At 42.7% G+C, this 19,677-nt stretch overlaps 1 protein-coding gene and 1 pseudogene across 2 annotated transcripts in view; one reads left to right on the top strand and one right to left on the bottom strand.

Moving 5' to 3' along the window:
- Positions 1-2,970: 2,970 nt before the first annotated feature.
- LOC127664694 (serpin B6) overlaps positions 2,971-19,677 on the bottom strand; it is a 53,691-nt gene continuing 36,984 nt past the window's right edge. The window contains exons 4-7 of one of the 2 annotated variants that reach the window (XM_052156815.1): positions 8,604-8,721; positions 7,045-7,187; positions 3,665-3,820; positions 2,971-3,387 (exon numbers count right to left, since the gene is read on the bottom strand). In XM_052156815.1, the coding sequence (XP_052012775.1) occupies positions 2,986-3,387; positions 3,665-3,820; positions 7,045-7,187; positions 8,604-8,721 (819 nt within the window). In that variant the 3' untranslated portion in view covers positions 2,971-2,985. The remainder of the gene's footprint in view (positions 3,388-3,664; positions 3,821-7,044; positions 7,188-8,603; positions 8,722-19,677) is intronic. The other variant, XM_052156814.1, reaches the window with a different exon arrangement.
- Positions 19,086-19,565, top strand: LOC127664700 (small ubiquitin-related modifier 2-like; annotated as a pseudogene).

The raw sequence follows: 19,677 nt of genomic DNA, 5'->3' as shown, positions 1-19,677 counted from the left end.
TGTTTTTCCAGGTATATAATCCCAATCCTTTGGGCACCAAGTCATGAGAGAACTGTGAACCTGATGCGTGACTACTACTATTTTTGTTTGAATGTCTGTAAGTCTAGTTTCTTTCATTGTCAGCATCATCTCTACTATATACAGCTACATTTAAACTTAGACTTTCCCCTAAACTAATATATGTAGAGAATGGTTCAGTCATATAAACAATACAGAGAGAAAATAAAGGCATGCTCCTAAATCATAAAGAAAGAAAAAATCTAGAATGGTGACCCATGTAGTAATCCCAGCAATGCATGAGCATGAATCAGAAGAACTCCCATGAGGTTTGAGACAGTCTTGTCTATGTAATAAGTTCTAGACTACTTCAGGTCAGTCTGAGCTGAATTGTAATGTAACACCTAAACACACACACACACACACACACATACATGTCCCTTTTGAATTCAGGGTTTGCTCTCCAGGCAAATGTGAGAGGAAAAGAAGGGTCTCATGAGTCTCTAAGGGTTGTCTTCTGAGACTGTCCTCTGAGTGTTACTGGAATCCTTAAAAGAAATTTCAGCTAGATCTTAAGATTAGCTCTTCCTCATCCAGTCCAGAGGCTCTAGCAGTCTTGCTCTGAACCAAATCTGCCAGGAGACAAAAAGTAGCCTTCTTCTGATGCTCCAACAACTCAGTGTTTACATCCATCCCAGAACAGCATTGGCAATGTGATGGTGCAGTGCTTTGTTGTAGTAGGATAACAGTTGTCTAAATTATTTTCATGGAACTGAAGGGCACTTTTGTTTGCTTCTCTTTTCATTTTGTTGCATTGTTCTTGCATTGTTCTTTCATTGTTCTTGTACTTGCATTGCACCTGAAGCCTTACACATGCCAGGCAAAGTGCTCTGTCAATAAGCTATATCTGCGATGATTCTTACTTTCTGCGTTTAGTCTGAGATTGGGTCTCAATAATATGCCTGGGCTGTCCAATAGCTCTTTCTGTGTTAGTCAAGTCTATGGATAATCTTGTTTCCTGAATCACTATGTATACAGGCCTGATTCTTCAACCTACTATTGCTGAAAACGCAGACTACAAGCTGGGAAAACGCAGACTACAAGCTGGAGACTACTCAGGTATTGGATGAGTAAATATTGTCCTCAGAGGGCTGAAAAGTTTGCCCTAACCCCTGCCAATGTCACTATTTTCTGAACATCATTCCATGAGGAGTAATGAAGATTGAATGAGAGAGGCAGACCACTGTTACTTCCTCTACACTTTTCCTTTGACATAGACCAGTATACAGCTTATCCCCAAGATATTCCAAACCTCAATACATAAAAAGTAAATCTAGCTGGGTGGGATCTTGCCCTAAAGTACCACTCTCGTAATCTGTTTATCTCCTTCACCACAGGAATGAGCTCCATTGCACTTCTGGTTGTACCTTTACCCTTTCAACCATACATTTTATATTTTTCCTTTTTAAGCTTCCTCAAAATGCTCTTCATGAGATTAAACCAGAGTAAAATATCTATACTAGGCTCTCTTCTGAGACTTCCTTTGTCAATGAAATTAATTGAAATCTCTTTACCTTTTAACCTCAGGAAGACTCTTAAGACATGGGCAAAACAAAGCCACATTCTTCACCAAAATATTACAAGAACAGTCTCTAGGCTATATACTAAAATTCTTCTCTGAAACCTCTTGAGCTGGGCCCCCACAGTTCAAAACACCCTCAAGAACAATGTCTTTCATGCTTCTATTAGAATGGCCTATTAAGACAAATAAAGCATTCCACTGTTTTCCAAAACAAAGTCCCCAAATCCACATTTTTCCAAACAATAGTATCGCCAGGCCTGTCAAAACAATACTCCAGTCCTAGGTACCAACTTCTGTCTTAGTTAGGGTTTCCACTGCTGTGAAGAGACACTATGATTAAAGCAAGTCTTATAAAGGAAAACATTTAATTGGGGCTGGCTTACAGGTTCAGAGGTTCAGTCCATTGTCGTCATGGCAAGAAGCATAGCACCATCCATGTAGGCATGGCTCTGGTGGAGCTGAGAGTGCTACTGAAGGCAAACAGAAGAAGCCTGACTCACAGGTACCCAGGAGGATGGTCTCAAAGCCCATCCACACAATGGCACACTGCCAAGAAGGTCACATCTACTCCAACAAAGTCACACCTCCTAATAGTGCTTCTCCTTGGCCAAGTGTATACAAACTACCACAGCACAACTATACTGTCACCACGGCAGCATCAGTGAAGTCAGAAGGGAACCTGGCCACTGCAAAACTGCACACAGGTCATGGAAAGTACTTCCTGCCAACCCATCTACATGCCTCTTTCATACAGACCCTGCCTCTTCAATTTCTTCCCTTCCTGCTAAATACTTCTATTGTATTTCAAGTAGGCAACCAACATGGCTACAAAAACTTTTCATCTTTTCATTTGTAATGCTTGTCACTAAATAAAGTCACCTGGTGATTATTCATGCATACATGGTCAACTATATTCCTGTGAGCAACCTCATGTTTCCAAACCCAAAAGGAAATGGCCAGTATGTATGTAAAGAGGCTATGTGTCATACCATGCAATGGGGGAAACAGATATGGGGAAAAGAAGATTTTCTTATAGGGCCAAGTCTCTGTAAATCTCAGTTCTACTCAGAGACAGTCTGAGACATGTCCCCATTGGCCACTCCTCAGAGCTTCAACTCTCTGAGTTTTTTCATTTAAAGTGGGATGAGATGCTACCAAGAAAAGAGGCAGAAGCACACATGGCTGACTGTGTTGGCAGCCACAGGGCCCTCTAGCAGGGATGTGCTCTGTAGCCAGCAACACCACAAACCCACTGAAAATCCAGATCCCAGAAAGCACTCAGTTCTGAAGGTGGGGCGCCATAAAGCCCTTTATTTCATAACTGTCATTGCACTTACGGATAAGGTCACTTGTGTCACAGGCAAACAATGGAGAGTGGGTAAAAGACTGACAAGAACACCCTTTCCTCAGGGAGAGGAGAACCGGCCACAGAACAGAATCCCATTGGTCTTAACATGCTGAATGAAGAAAAGGAAGGGGTGGTCTGCACAGAAGTAAGGGGTGAACTGTGATGACCCCCTCAAACCAATTGCAGTGACAGCTGCAGCCTCTGTGCCCTCCTCATTCACCTCCACAAAGGCCTTATGTATGACCTTGGAAAGAAACAAGCCTTGCTTAGGAGATATTCCAGAAAAGTCTGCTCTATCCTCCTCAAAGGCATCAGTCATGCCCAGCTTGTAAAGAACATCGTTCATGTCATAGTTCTCTTCCAGTTTAAACCGTGGGAGAAAAACCACCACCTTTACTCCCTTCATCCTGTCGAGCCTCGTCCATTCTCCAAATTTCTTATAAGTTATTTTCTTTTCCACCTAGAAGAGAGGTGAAGACATTAGGACAGTGATGCCACACGGAGCTCTTGAGACGATGGGGAGGTTCTACAATGCCCAGAGAAGTGTGGCTGTAACTTATAATAGTTGGGATGGGTTAGGGTGCAAAGCTTGTAAAGCTTGTAAAGTATCCACCTCAATCCCACAAATAAATATAAAATAAAGATATGCTCATGGGAGCATAGGAGAGCTGCTTCAGCAGAAACCCAAATGCCATTCTTTCTCTCTCGAAGCTGCATCAAGTCCCCATGATCCTTACCATACTCAGTTCAATGTGTTCATCTGGAAGCATGATGATCATGTTCAACTCATTGTCAACATAAGGAAGCAACAGAATCTTGGTGGATATCTCTTTCACATAGGTCATCTTAAAGGTAGACTCCTTAAACATCATTTGTACAGGTTTCTTCTCATTCTGCAAATCATGGATAAATACTAATTTGAAATAGGGCATACTGTAGAAATACCATCAGGGAAAAGAGTCACTGTCCCCTGGGAGAATGTTCTTGATAATACTTTTAGAACATTCTATAAGCCTCTAAACACCTGAAATAGTTTAGACTTTCCATGTCCCTAAAGTCTTTTTTTTAAGACTTGGTCCTTAGAGTGGAAATTGGAAAGAAAGGGATGACTAAGAGGTGGAACCTAGAAAAAGATGTCCAAGTCATTGAGAGGTACCCTGGAAGGAGATAATCAACTGGGAAAACTTGGTTAACTCTATATTTAGTGGTAGGAACAGGGAGAAGACTAGCCCAATCTCCAAATAACAGTCATGTTATGAGTTGACAATTCTTTTCTGTTGAGGGACCTGATTTATTCTTTTGACTATGAACATAATTTCCAATATTCACTGTTCTATACTGGTCTTCTCCCTGAACTTTGGAAAATATGTATTTTATACTCTATTTGACTGCTGCACTTTGATCTTCCTTTGTTTTGCTGCCCCACCTACAAGTCTTGTTCTGATTGAGAGGAATGTCTTCCTTCCAGTTACCAAAACCATTTCATGTCATTGAGTTCTGTCTTTCTCTCTTACCCTGATTTGACTCATTACAAAACTGTATTGTCTGTATCTCTGAATTATAACCAAAACCTAACTTTGCTTTTTGACCTTCACTGCCATTAGAACAGCCCTGGGATGCTGTAATGACCTCATTGCCACTGACCTCGGCACATCAGCCATAGGTCATAGCACAAGGCAAGTCAGACTGCTGTGGCTGGATAACATTGTGTGGAACTGCCCTAAGCAGAATCAAAAGATATTTAAAGCCCTTAAAACACCCTGGGATTAAAAAATAAGAGCCCACCCTGTTTTCTATTCTACTTCACTCTCTCTTCTTTGGTCATAGGGCTGTTTGTAGTGTTATGATTAACTAGATTACGTTTCTTTCTCCCAACACACTGGTCTGCAGAACCTAGAACATACTTCATATGTTCTGATATCTGCTCTCATGCCATCTTACAGTGAAGGTGTAGTGGCTATTCCTCGTTGTCAACTTGACTATATCTGGAATGAACTACAATCTAGAATTGGAAGGCTCACCTATGATCCTAAATTGGAAGCTCAGAGATATAAGTTTCTGACCTGGATCTTGGCATGGAGATCTTGAAGTATAGTGGCTATGAATTCCAGAAGATTAAGACAAGGAGATCTCCGAGTTCAAGATCATCTGGGATTAAAGGCATGGAGGCACATGCCTTTAAATTGGGCCACACCCTCTACTGGAGACCTACAGCCTTTAATCTGGGCTACACTCTCTGCTGGAGATCTATATAAGGACATGGAAAGAAGGAAGATTGACTCACTCTTCCTTGCCTGCTTGCCTCGTGGGACTGAGCAACTGCTAGATCCTTGGACTTTCATCCACAGCTGCTGCTGCCCATTTTTGGGGAGTTGGACTATAGACTGTAAGTCATTGACAAATTCCCTAACTATATAGAGACTGACCATATATTCTTGACTCTAGAGAACCCAAACTAATACAGTGAAGGGTTCCTCAGCAGCTCTCACTGGCTCTACACTCGAACACAGCATCCTGCCACCACTGTGTTCTCACCTATGCTTATCTTAAATTTCTCTCCTCCAGACAAATGGAGCTTCATGAGGTCTGGCCCACTCAGCCACTTAGTGCCTGGTATGCAGTAGGCTCTCAAGTGACATCTGAAGACTACATTGGCAAACTAGTGTACAGCAACATTGCTCATAATTTAAATACAAGTCCATAGAACAGAAAATCTTGTGTCTTTGGAGGCATGGCCACATATATGGATTACCATCAGCAGTTGCTGTAACCACAGATCAATCTGTGTCTAGAGTAGATACATGACAACCAGACAGTGCCTCTATGCTCTGCACTTAGCAGGAGCTGCCGTAAGTAGGTCCACTTATGTAATATATGGAAAAGATCTCAAAAAAGGCTTCTTGCTCTCAGTCCTACATCATTCCCTGTGGACTACAGAGTCAGGGCCAAAGCCCTGCTGTGAGCATGAGGAAAGAGACACCAAACTAAGGATGGCAGACCAGGAAAGGAGAGCCAGTTCCCAAAAGCATCACCTGATGCAGGCAGCCCCAGGCTCCACCCATTTCCTGCCCTCTTTGTTGGTGATGAACTTGTAAGAATTCAACTATAATCATCTAGGGTTTCTGTTGCTTGCAGTTGAATTAAGTCCTAAGGGGCATCTTGTCAACCAGTGACTTCAAAAATGCAAATACTTTAACAGGAAAAACTAAAGAATTTATTTAAAATACAGCATGAAATGAAATTCATTTCCTAAAAAACTGGAGGCTCAATTAAAGTTAGCTTGGGAAATCTGAGGTCTGGTTAATGATCCAGAATGGGATGTAATTAATTTCTTTTGTCAGCCTAGGAATATAAATAAGCACCAGGCAAGGGGGCTGGGGAGGAGGAGAGAGAAAGAGACCGAGATGAGAGGGAGAAGTAATCTGGTTACAAAAACAATTGGCCATTAGCAAGTGACATGTTCCAGCTTGTGTTTATCCCATCAAACCGTGACTACATTTCACTCATTGGTTCAGTGTTATTTAGTTATTGGGTCAGTGGTTATTAAACACTAGCCATAAGCCAGGCACTCATTACACAGCTGTCTACCCTCAGCTGTTTTTCCAACAGGGTGAGAAAAGTTATTTTTGTCTGTATTGCTTTATAGCATATGAGATGTCATCCTCTTGAAGGAGGCAGGAGACACAAGACAAAACTTCTGGAGAGACACACTGAACAAAACAGACTGTGCATAAGAGATGGACTGGGCTGCACCCGGGGCCACAAGGAGCCTCATAGACCACATCTGGAGTTTAGATTTTCCTATTTTCAAACTTCTGTGACAGACCATTTCAAGTACACTGCAGCACTCTGCCATCAGGTTTGGACTCAACATCTGCCAGTGACAGCATAGCCCATGACAGAAGCAGGGCCAGGACTGAAACCATGCAGCCTGCAACCATCATTGCTGCGTGCGAAAGGAGAAGAGAAGACCCCAAGGCTGAGAGAGGGCCTGGCTGCTGAGCTGCCCAGAGACTTGAGAGGCACAGGCTACATGAGGAGCCTCCTTATGTTTTAGAAGCCAATGTGAACAGAGGACCTTGCCCAGGAGTCTCCTTAGTTACTGTACTGTGGTTACCTTGCTGACTTTGAAAGGCATCTCCCTGGTGTCCTCTTTGTCAAATGGCTTCTCCCAGTTTCCTTTGAAGTAGATGGCATTCACAAGGACCAGAGGAGTGTTTGAATTTACTGTACCCGGAGACAGCAACTCTTTGATTTTATCTGAAAGAAGGAATATTTGTAAAATTACTTAAAGTCTTGTAGTGGTTTGGATGACAATGGCCCCCGTTGGTTCAAATATTTCCATGCTCAGTCCTCAGTTGAACTGTTTGGGAAGAATGAGTAGGTATTGCCTTGGAGGAAGAGGTGTGTGGTGGAGGTAGTCTTTAAGATTTCAAACACCTACAGCGGGCCCAGTCTCTCTCACTGCCTGCTGCCTGTAGATCAGGATGTAAAACTCCCAGCCACTGCTCCAGCACCTTGTCTGTCTGTCTGCTTCCTACCACGGTGACCATGAAATAACCCACTTAAATCTGTAAGCAAGCCCCCAGTTTGACGCATTCTTTTATAAGAATTGTCTTGGTCATGGTGTCTTCACAGCAAGAGAGCAGTCACAAAGCTAACCCAATTAGCTAACATAAGTGACTGATGTGTGCGGAGGACTGACAGGCAAATGGTGCCACCTGCTGCTCTGGTCAGAACCTTGCATAGGAGATTTCACTTCTCTTGATATAAAAGGACATATGTCCCTAAGGCAACAAACCTGACATCAACAACAAGAAGTCAGGCTCACAACCATCTGATAAGATCTGACTCCCTCTTCTGGTGTGTCTGAAGACAGCTACAGTGTGCTCACATATAATAAATCTTTTAAAAAAAAAAAAAAGTCAGATCCATGAGTTCAAGGCCAGCCTAGTCTACAGAATGAATTTCAGGACAGCCTGATGCTACACAGAGAAACCCTGTCTCAAAACATTTTCAAAAGAGCTTTCTGATGCCTAATTTAGAGCTAACAATGCAGACCAACTTTAGGATGTGTTGCTTTGCCTAGCATGTTCAAGTCCTTGGGTTCAATACCAAGCATGTCAAAAGTCCGGATGTAAAGAAAAAAAGTCATTATTGTTTGAAGCTCTTATGAAGGCACTTATAATATGATTATTAACAGTAGACTACAAAGCCAGGCATGGTGGCACATATCTTTAATCCTAGAGGCAGGGGAAGATGGAGCTCTGAGTTCTAGTCCACCTTGATCTAAATAGTGAGTTATAAGATAGCAAGAGCTACAGAGTGAGGACCTGTCTCCAAAACAAAGATAAAAATAAAAAGTCTAGAGACAGAGGAATGGTCTGGCACATAAAGATGCTTGCTACCAAACCTGAAGAACTAAATAGAATCCCTAAGACCCAGTGGTAGAAAGAGAAAACTAACTCTTGTGTGTTGTCTTGACTGCAGGTGTGCACAGACATATACGAACTCACAACAAACAATCAAATGTATCATTTTCTAAAAATAGGCTTAACTGCCTAAGAGGGATGGGGTGTGGCTCAGCGGCAGAGGACACCCTGCTCAGCATGCTCAGGGCCCTGCAGCCAAATCCCAGCACGACAAACAAACAACATGGAGTAAATCTGTCTTCACCTTCTGTCTTTTTGGCTACCCAGGTGTTGATGTGCTGCCGGGACTGCTCTGTAGCACCCTTAAAGTCCAGCTCTTCCATCTCTGCTTCGTAGAACTTGAGGCAGGAATCTTTAAAAGACTGAGACAGAGCAACATAATTATACAGCCATAGAAGTGATTAGCACCAACAGCCTTCTTCCCAGTGCCCAAGAGCAGATAATCAAAATTTAATGAAATTAAAATTCATTAAAATTTAATGAAAACAAATATATGGAAAGAGTATAAAATCCATCCTATCTGTTTCCAGCTGTTTAGCATTCCCTTAGTTGATGAATGACGTAAGATACTGGTTGGGATGAGAATCACTAAAAAGCACAATGAATAGCTGGATCTCTATAGCAGCGGAAACTTAAGGAGGCAGTCAGGAGCACCCTCAGATGCAGTATCATAGTGCTGTCACTCTAAGAGGCCACCACACTGGCAGAGTGAGAGTTAACTCCACAAGAGCTGGGACACCTCTGCATTGTGCACAGGCTGGACCTTCTACCAGAGTTTTCTATGCCAAAAGAAATACAAATTTGCACCATTCAAAATAGTGTCACCTATAGAGACAGATACTGGGGATGTGGCTATGGAAGCTATGAAATTGAATATTCATTTTAATTTATTCTACTTCATGATATGGAATTTGAATAGTTATGTGTCCACAGTCACCATGTCAGGTAGTTCAGTTTCAGGAAGTAAGCAATTTGTGAAAACACAGCCAATGGTGGGGGGTGTGGTCCAGTGGCTTCAGTAGTGAAGGACAAGTCTCACATGTACAGGGCCTTAAAGAGAACTAATCATGTGCACAAGGCAAACAAAAGAACAAGCGACTTTCTGATATAGTATTTGAAATAACAATTACATTGATAACCACTCACATTCTGCCACATTAAAACAGAAAATACAAACAACATAAATTGGCTGAAGCTCCCATTTTGTTGACAATATATGGAATAATTTCTCAGTATTTCTATCAAATAGTTCATGACTGCATATTTAATTCCTATTTGAAAGAACCGTTTTTAATTTTTTTATTTGTGTTTATATGTGTAAGGCAAATGTACATTTCATGTAGGTTTGTGTCTGTGTGTTGGAGGTGTGCATGTATGTGTGTATAAGCCTTATTAGAAGACAACCAGCTCATCGCCTCTCAGTAATACATGACACTTACTGCTAGGATATCAAAAGTCTTGTCCCCGAAGAGCCTGTTAGCTGTTCTGAGCAAGTACTGTGTGCCAGACTTGTTCACTTCAGTAAGAAGTGACTGGAATCCCTGGTGGACGTCTCCATCTCCATTGCCACTGCACTTATCCAAAGACAGTGCCTGAAATCAAAACAGATTAAAATTACAACTTCATCAGGCCCAACTATAGGAAATGAGTCAATGCCAATCTCATTCTCAGAATTTTACAGATCCCTTTAGCCACTCAAAACCCACATAGTTACAAATGAAAACACCTTGAAGTTTCCCTGCCTAGGGTCCTCCCTGTGCCCTGTCAGGCCCTGGAAAGTACAGAAATGACCTTTCACAAACCCTGCTCTTCATGGTCACTAATGATGCTCTGGCTTCAAGCATGGCCACCAACCAGACCTGCTGTCAGTCAAGTGCAGCTGGCTTCTGACCTCAGGTCACGCTGTCTCTTCCCTGCTCTTGGTTCTGGGATGGCTCCAGCACTGTCTGAAGGCCAGAATTTAGGAGAGTGACCATGTTCCAGGCCTGGGCTTTAAAAGCCCTGGCAGCTGCCACTTTTGTGCTCTTGTTCCTAATCACCACGGTGGAAGGAAATCCAAGCCATCCTGCAGGGGGTCATAAGGAACAGTTGCCACCATATAAGGGTGCTTGAAAAAGAAACAAAAACCCCAGCAAACAGTGAACACTTGGGTGCCAGATCTTTTATACGCCTCCTTAGACATTCCAAGCCTGCTGAAAAGCTACAGAAATGACTTTGGCTGCTCCCAGTATCTGTAATAATATCTTAGAACTGAGAGAGAGAGAGAGAGAGAGAGAGAGAGAGAGAGAGAGAGAGTTCAAATTGAAGGCAAGCCTCTAGTCCCTAATTCTCCAGTAAGGAGACAGGCTGGGGAAGAAACAAACATGTTTATCTTATAAAACAAAAGTGTCTAAAGAGCTAATTCAGAATACAACATTGTGGCATGAGGTGGCCATAGATTAGGAAAGACTAGCTCCAAATACAAATATGTGTGAATCAAGATAACCCTAAACTTGGGATACAGTAGACTGGACACACACCCTTGGTTGTGGATCAGAATTGCTACAGTTCATAGGCTGCAAATGTTTCCTTTTTCCCATGCACTGAATGTATCCCCCCAAATTGGTATTTTGTCATCTAACACGAAGTTCCTTGGAATATGAGTGTATTTGGAGCTAAGTTTTTATAAAGGGCACTGAAGTTAAAAATGAAGTCACTAGAGTGAGCAGAACCCAAGCTGTGTCCTAATGAAAGAAGCTGATTATGACCTAGACATCCAGAGGAGCCAAAGATGTTGTTTATGCACCATAGACAATCAGATTTCCTGAATTATTCGTGTTCAACCTCTAGAGACTTCAAGAAAATGATCTATGATTCTTAAGCCAGCCAATCTGTAGTGCCTGCAACACAGCCCTAGCTGACTGAGACTTCAGGGAACGTGCACTGTACTTATCCCCATCTTGGGGAAGTATGAGGTTCATATACTTCTGCAGATAAAGCACTGCACTTAACAAGATCCCCAAAGGTACTATTACTGGTCTTCCAGTCTAGGCTGGCCCAATTTGAAAATAAACTTCAAAATCCTAGAAGGAGACCTTATTTGTAGGAGGGTTGAGATCAATTAGGCCCAGACCACAGGCAGTGAAGGTCATGGGGGCCGTGGTACCATGCCTTTGGTTTTTCTACCCCAAACTAACCCTCACATACCCAGTCACCACCAGTGGATCAGAATGCCACAGCTGGGGTCCCAGCAAGGGTGGCACATCCCATCCATCACACCCTTCTGTCATCTGCAAGAGCAATCTGGAATGTGGAGGACCAGCTCAACTGATGGTCCAGTGTTTATCTTCTGTGTGATAGTGCAGCTCACCTGATTCATCTGGCTTGCAGTTGTACCTTTTGCCCCCAAGAAGACCATGGCCAGGGCTGAAGAGATGCTTGTGGGTGAGAAAAATACATTTTTTGAGCTGTCTTCACCCAGTATTTTTAAAAGATTTAAGGCAAAGGTACCATTGGCTTCCAGCAGAAGATCCATGATGCTGAGCCTGGAATGAGGGATTACAGTAAACATCACAAGCACACAGGCGGGTGTATGAACTGAATCTTCACTCTCACCTACACTGTGATACTCTGGCTCAGTGAACGAGGTACACACAAACAACATAGAAAGTAAAGGTCAATGCAGAGAGTGTTCATCCTGGCCTATATAACAAAGGTCACATGCATAAAGTGTCCATCCTGGTCTATATAACAAAGGTCACATGCAGAAAGTGTCCATCCTGGTCTATATTGCAAGTCCAAGCTAGCCAAAGCTACGTACGTAGTGAGACTCCATCTCAACAGAAACAGATAAACTAATGAAAATAGGATCTTACATGCATGCTCAGGTTTTCTAATCCAAGGGCACAATGTCTAACATCTCCTGGTTTCCATGGGGGGGGAGTGTATGAAGTACAAAGTCTGACTCCTTGGAGAGCAGACTATTGGTGCTGATTGAAAATACAGCTGTTGGGTTTTGCATGGTGGGGCATGAGACAGAGGCATGCAGATCTCTAAGTTCGAGGCCAGCCTGGTCTATACAACAAGTTCCAGGACAGCTAGGGCTACACAGAGAAACCCTGTCAAAAAAGCTTTGGATTGGAATTGACCTGATTTGATTTTAAATACAGTCATTCCTAGATATCTAAATATTCAGTTGGTATCTGAAATACCGTAATACGCAAGTGCTCAATTCACTTATATAACTTGAAATCATCTGTAGGCAACCTATAATACTCAATACAACTTCCAGATAAATGGAGCCTGTATACCATACTATTTGGAGAAGGAAAAAAGGGGGGGAAGACTGTCCATCTGAGTGCCTCAGCCTCCTGAGTACTGGGATTATAGGTGTACACACCATACCTGGCTTCTCTCCCAATTTTTTCAATGTACTGTTTCTATCTGCTGATGACACATGTACAATCCATGTAAACAGACATTCAGATGTGGGAAGCCAGGTGGCCTTAGTTTATGGACCCAAGTATGAATCAAACCTTCCTTTTTCTGTTTGATGATACAAGGCATAGTGGCTGCAATTCCTCAGGATAGACCTGAAAAGCTCTACCTCCATCCAAACTCCAGTCCAGATAGTAAATCCTTCTAGTGAACAGCCATAGAACTAGATCTTTAGATTTTCATGGTAAAAATGAGTTATATTGCTTATAATCCCAGCATTCAGGAGGTGGATCTTGTAAGTTCATGACTAGCCTGATCTACAAAGTGAGTTCCAGGACAGCCAGGGCTGTTACACAGAGAAACCCTAGGGAGGCAACAAAAAAAAAACAAAACAAAACAAAAAGGGGGTTACATCTATTTCCAACTTAATCCTTCTTTTTTCTTCTATATTCTTTGCTTACATTTCAAATGCTTTCCCCTTTCCCAGTTCCCTCCTCCCCAAATGTCCCATAAGCCCTCATCTCTCCACCCATTCCCCAATCATCCCCCCTCCCTTTTCTCTGTCCTGGCAATCCCCTACAATGCTGGATCAAGCCTTACCAGGACCAGGGCCCTCTCCTTCCTTCTTCATGGGAATCATTTGATATGCTAATTGTGTCTTGAGTATTCAGAGCTTCTGGGCTAATTAATATCCACTTATCAGTGATTGCATGCCATGTGTATTCTTTTGTGATTGGGTTACCTCACTTAGGATGATATTTTCCAGTTCCAACCATTTGTCTAAAAATTTCATGAATTCATTGTTTTTAATTGCTGAATAGTATTCCATTGTGTAAATATACCACATTTTCTGTATCCATTCCTCCATTTAGGAACATCTGGGTTCTTTCCAGCTTCTGGCTATTATAAGTAAAGCTGCTATGCCCTTCTAAATGATTTAATGATACCACTTTAGAGAGAAGCGTGCACAGCAGCCTTAGCCTTAGACAAAGCTCTCTGCTGAGGTCCATTAAAGAAAAGTTGTTTCCTTCTAATCAAGAGAATGGATTTTATCTCTGGGCTGGATATGTCTATCAGTCCAAGCTACTCAAAAACAAGAGTTAATCACCTACCTAAGAGACCACACCTAGGAAGGGGATTCAGGCAATGCCAAGCTAAATGCATGTGGGTACTAATTATTCCCTTAAGAAGATAATGCATTTTCCTTCCCAGAAAGCCCACTCCTGCTACTCTCCCTCCCAAGCTGCCGGGAGGCTCTGTTTGCTCTGCCCATCTTTCTGAGTCAAGACACAGAAAAGCCTTGCTTTTTCCTTTTTCTCCTTTTTGCCTCTTTCTTTCTGATTCCTGGCACAGCTTAAGCATGTCTTCCAGTTCTATACACTCTTCCTTTTTGCCGTTTGGATGCTTGGTAAGCCTCCATCCCTAACTCAGTTAGCAAGACCATTTCTCTTCCTCTACTCTACCTCAGAACCCCCAGAAGCTGTTCTGTGGCATTTCTTTTAAACTCTAATAAAACTGTGTTCTAGTTTCCTTCTGTGGCTATAATAATAATAATAATAATAATAATAATAATAATAATAATAATAAATAATCAAGGAATCAAAGAACCATGAGAGAACCTCAGTTTTCCTAGAGTCAGCACTCCAGATGGGGCCTCCTAAAATTTCCAGTAACACTGAAACCATTGGAATGCTTATTTTCCACACTTTTAATTATCAAAACAATTTTAAGAGAAAGGGGAGTTTCAGGCCGGTTGTTAAGGGCAAGCTCAGCACAGAAAGGCTCTGAGTCTATCAACAACAACAACAAAAAAGAGAACGGGAAGGGGAAAAAAATAACTCATAGGACAATTTCATCTGGAACAGAGATTGGATTAAAGCTTTCTGCATGCCTAGGCAGACACTAAATCCCTTAACACTTCCCCTGACAAGAGTTTAATAGAAAAGCACACCAAAATGATCAGAAGAGCTCCTTATGAGTATCTATCTTCTCACTCTGAGGGTCTCCAAAGAGCTGTCGTTTGAGCCTGATTCTCCAGGTTTGCAAAACCACAACACATTCCAAAGAGAGTCTACAAAAGCCGGTCCAAAACCCTTAGCATCGACTATCAGGCCCCAGACCCCAGCTGCACCCTGCCCTCTGAGACTCCAAAGACTGTCTCATGTGTCAGAAGTCTTGGGTCTCCAAGTCTGGGCAAGCAGAGTCACATGTGGCTCCGATATGACGAACCGACCCCATAAATCACCTCCTCAATGGGTGCTGAACCGACACCCCTGGCAACTGAGCTGAAGGCGAGGCCACCTGCTGGCCCAGAACACAAGGCGACTAATATCTGGATAGAGTCAGGTACTGCTGCAGCAACCACTTAGTTCAGGATGAAACCCTTAGCCCTGATCGCAGGTCTGTCGCCCCGTGCCACCCGCCACTGCCCGCCCTTGTCCCCAGCACCCTGGGTCAAAGCCAGACCTCAGCAGAGCGTACTTCCACAACAGGCTCACCCGGAGACAGCAAGATGAGCAGAGATCTGAAAGGCAAAGGCTGTGCCCAGGGCCTCAAGTACTGGCTGGGTGGAGAGGCAGGCGGAGTCTGAAGCTCTGGGCGCTGGCCTATTGTGTTAGGAAAGGCAGTGGGCAGGGCTAGGTGACCTGAGACCAACAATGAGGCAGCCCATCCTTTGTCTTCTGGCTGGCGGGCTGCCATTTCTGATGCTTATTTTTCTGGTCCCGAATGTCTTTACTAACTGCAAGTTCAACAGGGGCTGGAGTCTCTGGGTGGTTTCCTACAGAGGACTAGAGTGTGGTCACACCAGCCTGCTCACCCTACCTTTGTCAAGACTGAATGGCAGACATCTTCAGCCACAACAGAAGTGTGCCAGCACTTAGTGGGCACAAATGGGAAAAAGCAGAACCCCAAGTTTAAAGTGAGAGAGGGCAAAGAAGAATTTTACTACTGGACCTGGAGAGAGCATTTGTCTAGCACTCACAGATAAACAAACAAATAAGTTAATGAAGTGAATGAGAGACAGACAGACAGACAGACAGAAAGATGGACAGTTTCGGGGGAACCACAGGTAGGTATCCCAAGACTTCATTACTCTTCTAGTCCAAAATAATTAGACACTGAAGAGCTGGTATTTTATTCAAATGAGGATGAAAACCAACTTGTCATCTCTCAGCAGTCTTGAGGGGAATGATGACCCAGTGGGTAGATTAGTTTAAGGGTCAGGTCAACTCTGCCTTCTTTGCCTCGCCCTAAGCCAAGGATGCTCAGCAATGACCCTAATACATTTGAGTTGGCTATTTCTTGATTATACAGGCAGCCGAGACCTTATAGAATATGACAGTCCTCCTTTTAGGAATGACACGTAATCCCACCTGAGGAGACAGTGGGGATCCCAGAGTACTGAAGGCAGAAAGAGGCCTGGGAGTCAGTGCCAAGGATCTTAGACCTGCTTTTCTGGAGCCTCTTCTAGAACTTGTCTGGGTCTGTGATGGTTGTGTGCAGGGGCTCAAATATTAGACTCAAGCTACTGATCTTTGGAGAACTTCAGTCTTCAAAATCTGTGATTTTCATAAGGAACCTTCCAGATCTTTTATCAGGGCTCAGAACCTTCTACCTAGCAGATGTCAGTAGCAAACCAGGCCTCCAGCCCAGCTGTGAGTGTTTTACTTTTAAAGAACTGAAATGTAAAGAAATGTTCAAATATTTCCACTCGCATTGGATCCTTCCCTCTCCATCTTAACGTTTCTGGCTCACCCGTCCAGCTTTTCTGGGAAAATACATTCTGTATGTGTTTATACTAGAATTCTATATAAAGCTCTAATATCCTCCTTTCCTAAAAAAAAAAATAGCATTTTTCTATCTATCAATAATTTTATAAGTTGAATGTAAAAGATACAACACACACAAACACAGCAACACACAGAGAGACACACATAAACACATAAGAGCACAGACTGTACACAGTTGCATATACATTACATATGTTCACCACACTCACACACACACACAAATGAGAGAGAAATGAGAGAGACAGACAGAGATTCACCAGGGATGGGTTTTTTTTAATATTTTTATTTTCTATATTCTTTGTTTACATTCCAAATGATTTCCCCTTTCCCAGATCCCCCCTCCCCATATGTACCATAAACATTCTTCTCTCCATCCCTTCTCCAATCATCTCCCTCCCTTTTTTCTCTGTCCTTATATTCCCCTCCAATGCTAGATCAATCCTTTCCAGGATCAGGACCTTCTCCATACTTCTTCATGGGAGTCATTTGTTATGTGATTTATGCCTTGGGTATTCAGGGCTTCTGGGCTAATTAATATCCACTTATCAGAGATTGCATTCCATGTGTATTCTTTTGTGACTGGGTTACCTCACTTAGGATGATATTTTCCAGATCAAACCATTTGCCTAAAAGTTTTGTGAATTCATTGTTTCTAATTGCTGAGTAGTATTCCATTGTGTAAATATACCACATTTTCTGTATCCATTCCTCCTTTGAGGGGCACCTGGGTTCTTTCCAGCTTCTGGCTATTATAAATAAGGCTGCTATGAACATAATGGAGCATGTGTCTTTATTGCATGCCGGGGAGTCCTTTGGGTATATGCCCAGGACAGGTATAGCAGGGTCCTCCAGAAGTGTCATGTCCAGTTTTCTGAGGAACTGCCAGACTGATTTCCAAAGTGGTTGTACCATCTTACAGCCCCACCAGCAGTGGACGAGTGTTCCTCTTTCTCTACATCCTCGCCAACACCTGCTGTCTCCTGAGTTTTTGACCTTAGTCATTCTGACTGGTGTAAGGTGAAATCTCAGGGTTGTTTTGATTTGCATTTCCCTAATGACTAATGATGTTGAGCACTTCTTAAGGTGCCTCCCAGCCATTCGAATTTCTTCAGGTGAAAATTCTTTGTTTAGATATGTACCCCATTTTTTAATAGGGTTATTTGGTTCCCTGGGGTCTAACTTCTTGAGTTCTTTGTATATATTGGATATTAGCCCTCTATCAGATGTAGGGTTTCACCAGGGATGTTATGTGTGAGTAACAAATACAGCTGATTTTACTCAAGTATTTTGGATTTCTTGTTTCAACTAAGTATGTTTGCTGTTATATTTTTCGTATGGTGTATACCTCAGAAATAAGCTCAAGGCCTTGCAGAACTATGAATGTACTCTGTTAATTAGTTCTATCGCCAGCATGTGCTGTGGCCTACTTACAAAACCATACTCCTTTTAATGTATTGGGGAAAACAAACTGACACAGAAACATGCAAAATGGATCCTGCCATTTACCCACAGTTTGCTGAACACATTCCAGACCTGCAACCAGGAAACCATTCTGCATGCATGTGTTTCCCTTCTGTGGCTTCAGAAAAGAAGGAAGGAAAACATCCTCTTAGCAGCTGTGCAGGCTTCACCCTAATGCACATTTTGTAACATTAGGTAATGCTCCTCTTCTCCGTGTAAAATATCCAGGGTTCTATGGATTAGCTAAGTGATGGAATGTGAACAGCCCTTACACCTGAAGATCAGTGGCAGAGGTGGGTTTGCATTGATTTAGCAATACTTCCTGGAAACCAGAGCAGTCAGGGAAACCATGGGAGGCTACATGTCTAGCTCCTGGAATCTTTGAGGAGTAGAAACCCACCAATGGACCAAGCCACCCAACATTGTCAACTGTTTAGCTAACTCAGTTTGATTAAATGTTCAATGGCCACGTAACTGTAGTAGAAAACCAAGACCGTTGCAGAGGCAGACTCCCTGCACATACACTTCACATCACGTGTTGTTAGTTTTCTACGAAGCTACAGCATTTCCCATAAACAACAAAGGGGTTCAAGTGGCGTATAGCCGACCTTCATCACCATGCCACATTATATTCTTTTCCAATGGACTACCAGTAATAGTCCTGTCTAGTGACTCATGGTTGAGTCATACATCACTTCTAAAAGACAGATCAGACATGCAGCAGAGTATATTATAAGAGCATAAATATGGACAAAATGTTTACCTTATTCTAATGAAAGACAATCAGTAGGCCAGTCTTTTTGTTTTCTTAAAGATCTTGATCATAGAAGACCTGGAGTTAATCACAAAAGATTTTACTCTGCTATTATTCATAGTGTCAAACAGTCCAGAGACAGCGACCAGAGAACAAAACGTTTTTTTAAACACCAAGCCAATGTGTTGGAAGGTGAATGGCTATCTAAAAACCATTTAGATAACATCTCTTTTAGGAATGTTACTGCAGACCTTGTCCACCGCTGCCGCCTCCTTCTTCTGCCACTCCTGGTGCTGCTTGAGTGCTCCTTCAGTGCTGACCTGGTGCCTCTTTTGTGAAGCAGCAGCTGAGGAGACTCCAGCGCTCACCATGGCCGACGAGAAACCCAAGGAAGGAGTCAAGACTGAGAACAACGATCATATTAATTTGAAGGTGGCGGGACAGGATGGTTCTGTGGTGCAGTTTAAGATTAAGAGGCATACACCACTTAGTAAACTATGAAAGTCTATTGTGAACAGCAGGGTTTGTCAGTGAGGCAGATCAGATTCCGGTCTGATGGGCAACCAATCAATGAAACAGACACACCTCCACAGTTGGAAATGGAGGATGAAGATATGAAGATTGATGTGTTCCAGCAGCAGACTGGAGGTGTCTACTAAAAAGGGAGCCTGCTACTTTACTCCAGAATTTTGTTATAGACCAAGAATACATTCTCAATTAGAAAGCCGCAATTTGGTCCCGCCACATCCTGACTGCTACAGTATAGCTTCCTCTCTTCTCTCACTTCCCTGTTCCCATGTCTTTATTGTTCATAAAGTAACTGGTGTTTGTGCACAAGCATATTTCTCTCTTTTTCTTTTCCTTTTTTAAACTAAATGGCCAATGTTCTGTTCTGG

Source organism: Apodemus sylvaticus, chromosome 14 (assembly GCF_947179515.1).
Source record: "Apodemus sylvaticus chromosome 14, mApoSyl1.1, whole genome shotgun sequence".
NCBI lineage: Eukaryota > Metazoa > Chordata > Mammalia > Rodentia > Muridae > Apodemus > Apodemus sylvaticus.
Note: the sequence above shows the minus strand (reverse complement) of the source record. Positions and strands in the feature narration are given on the sequence as shown.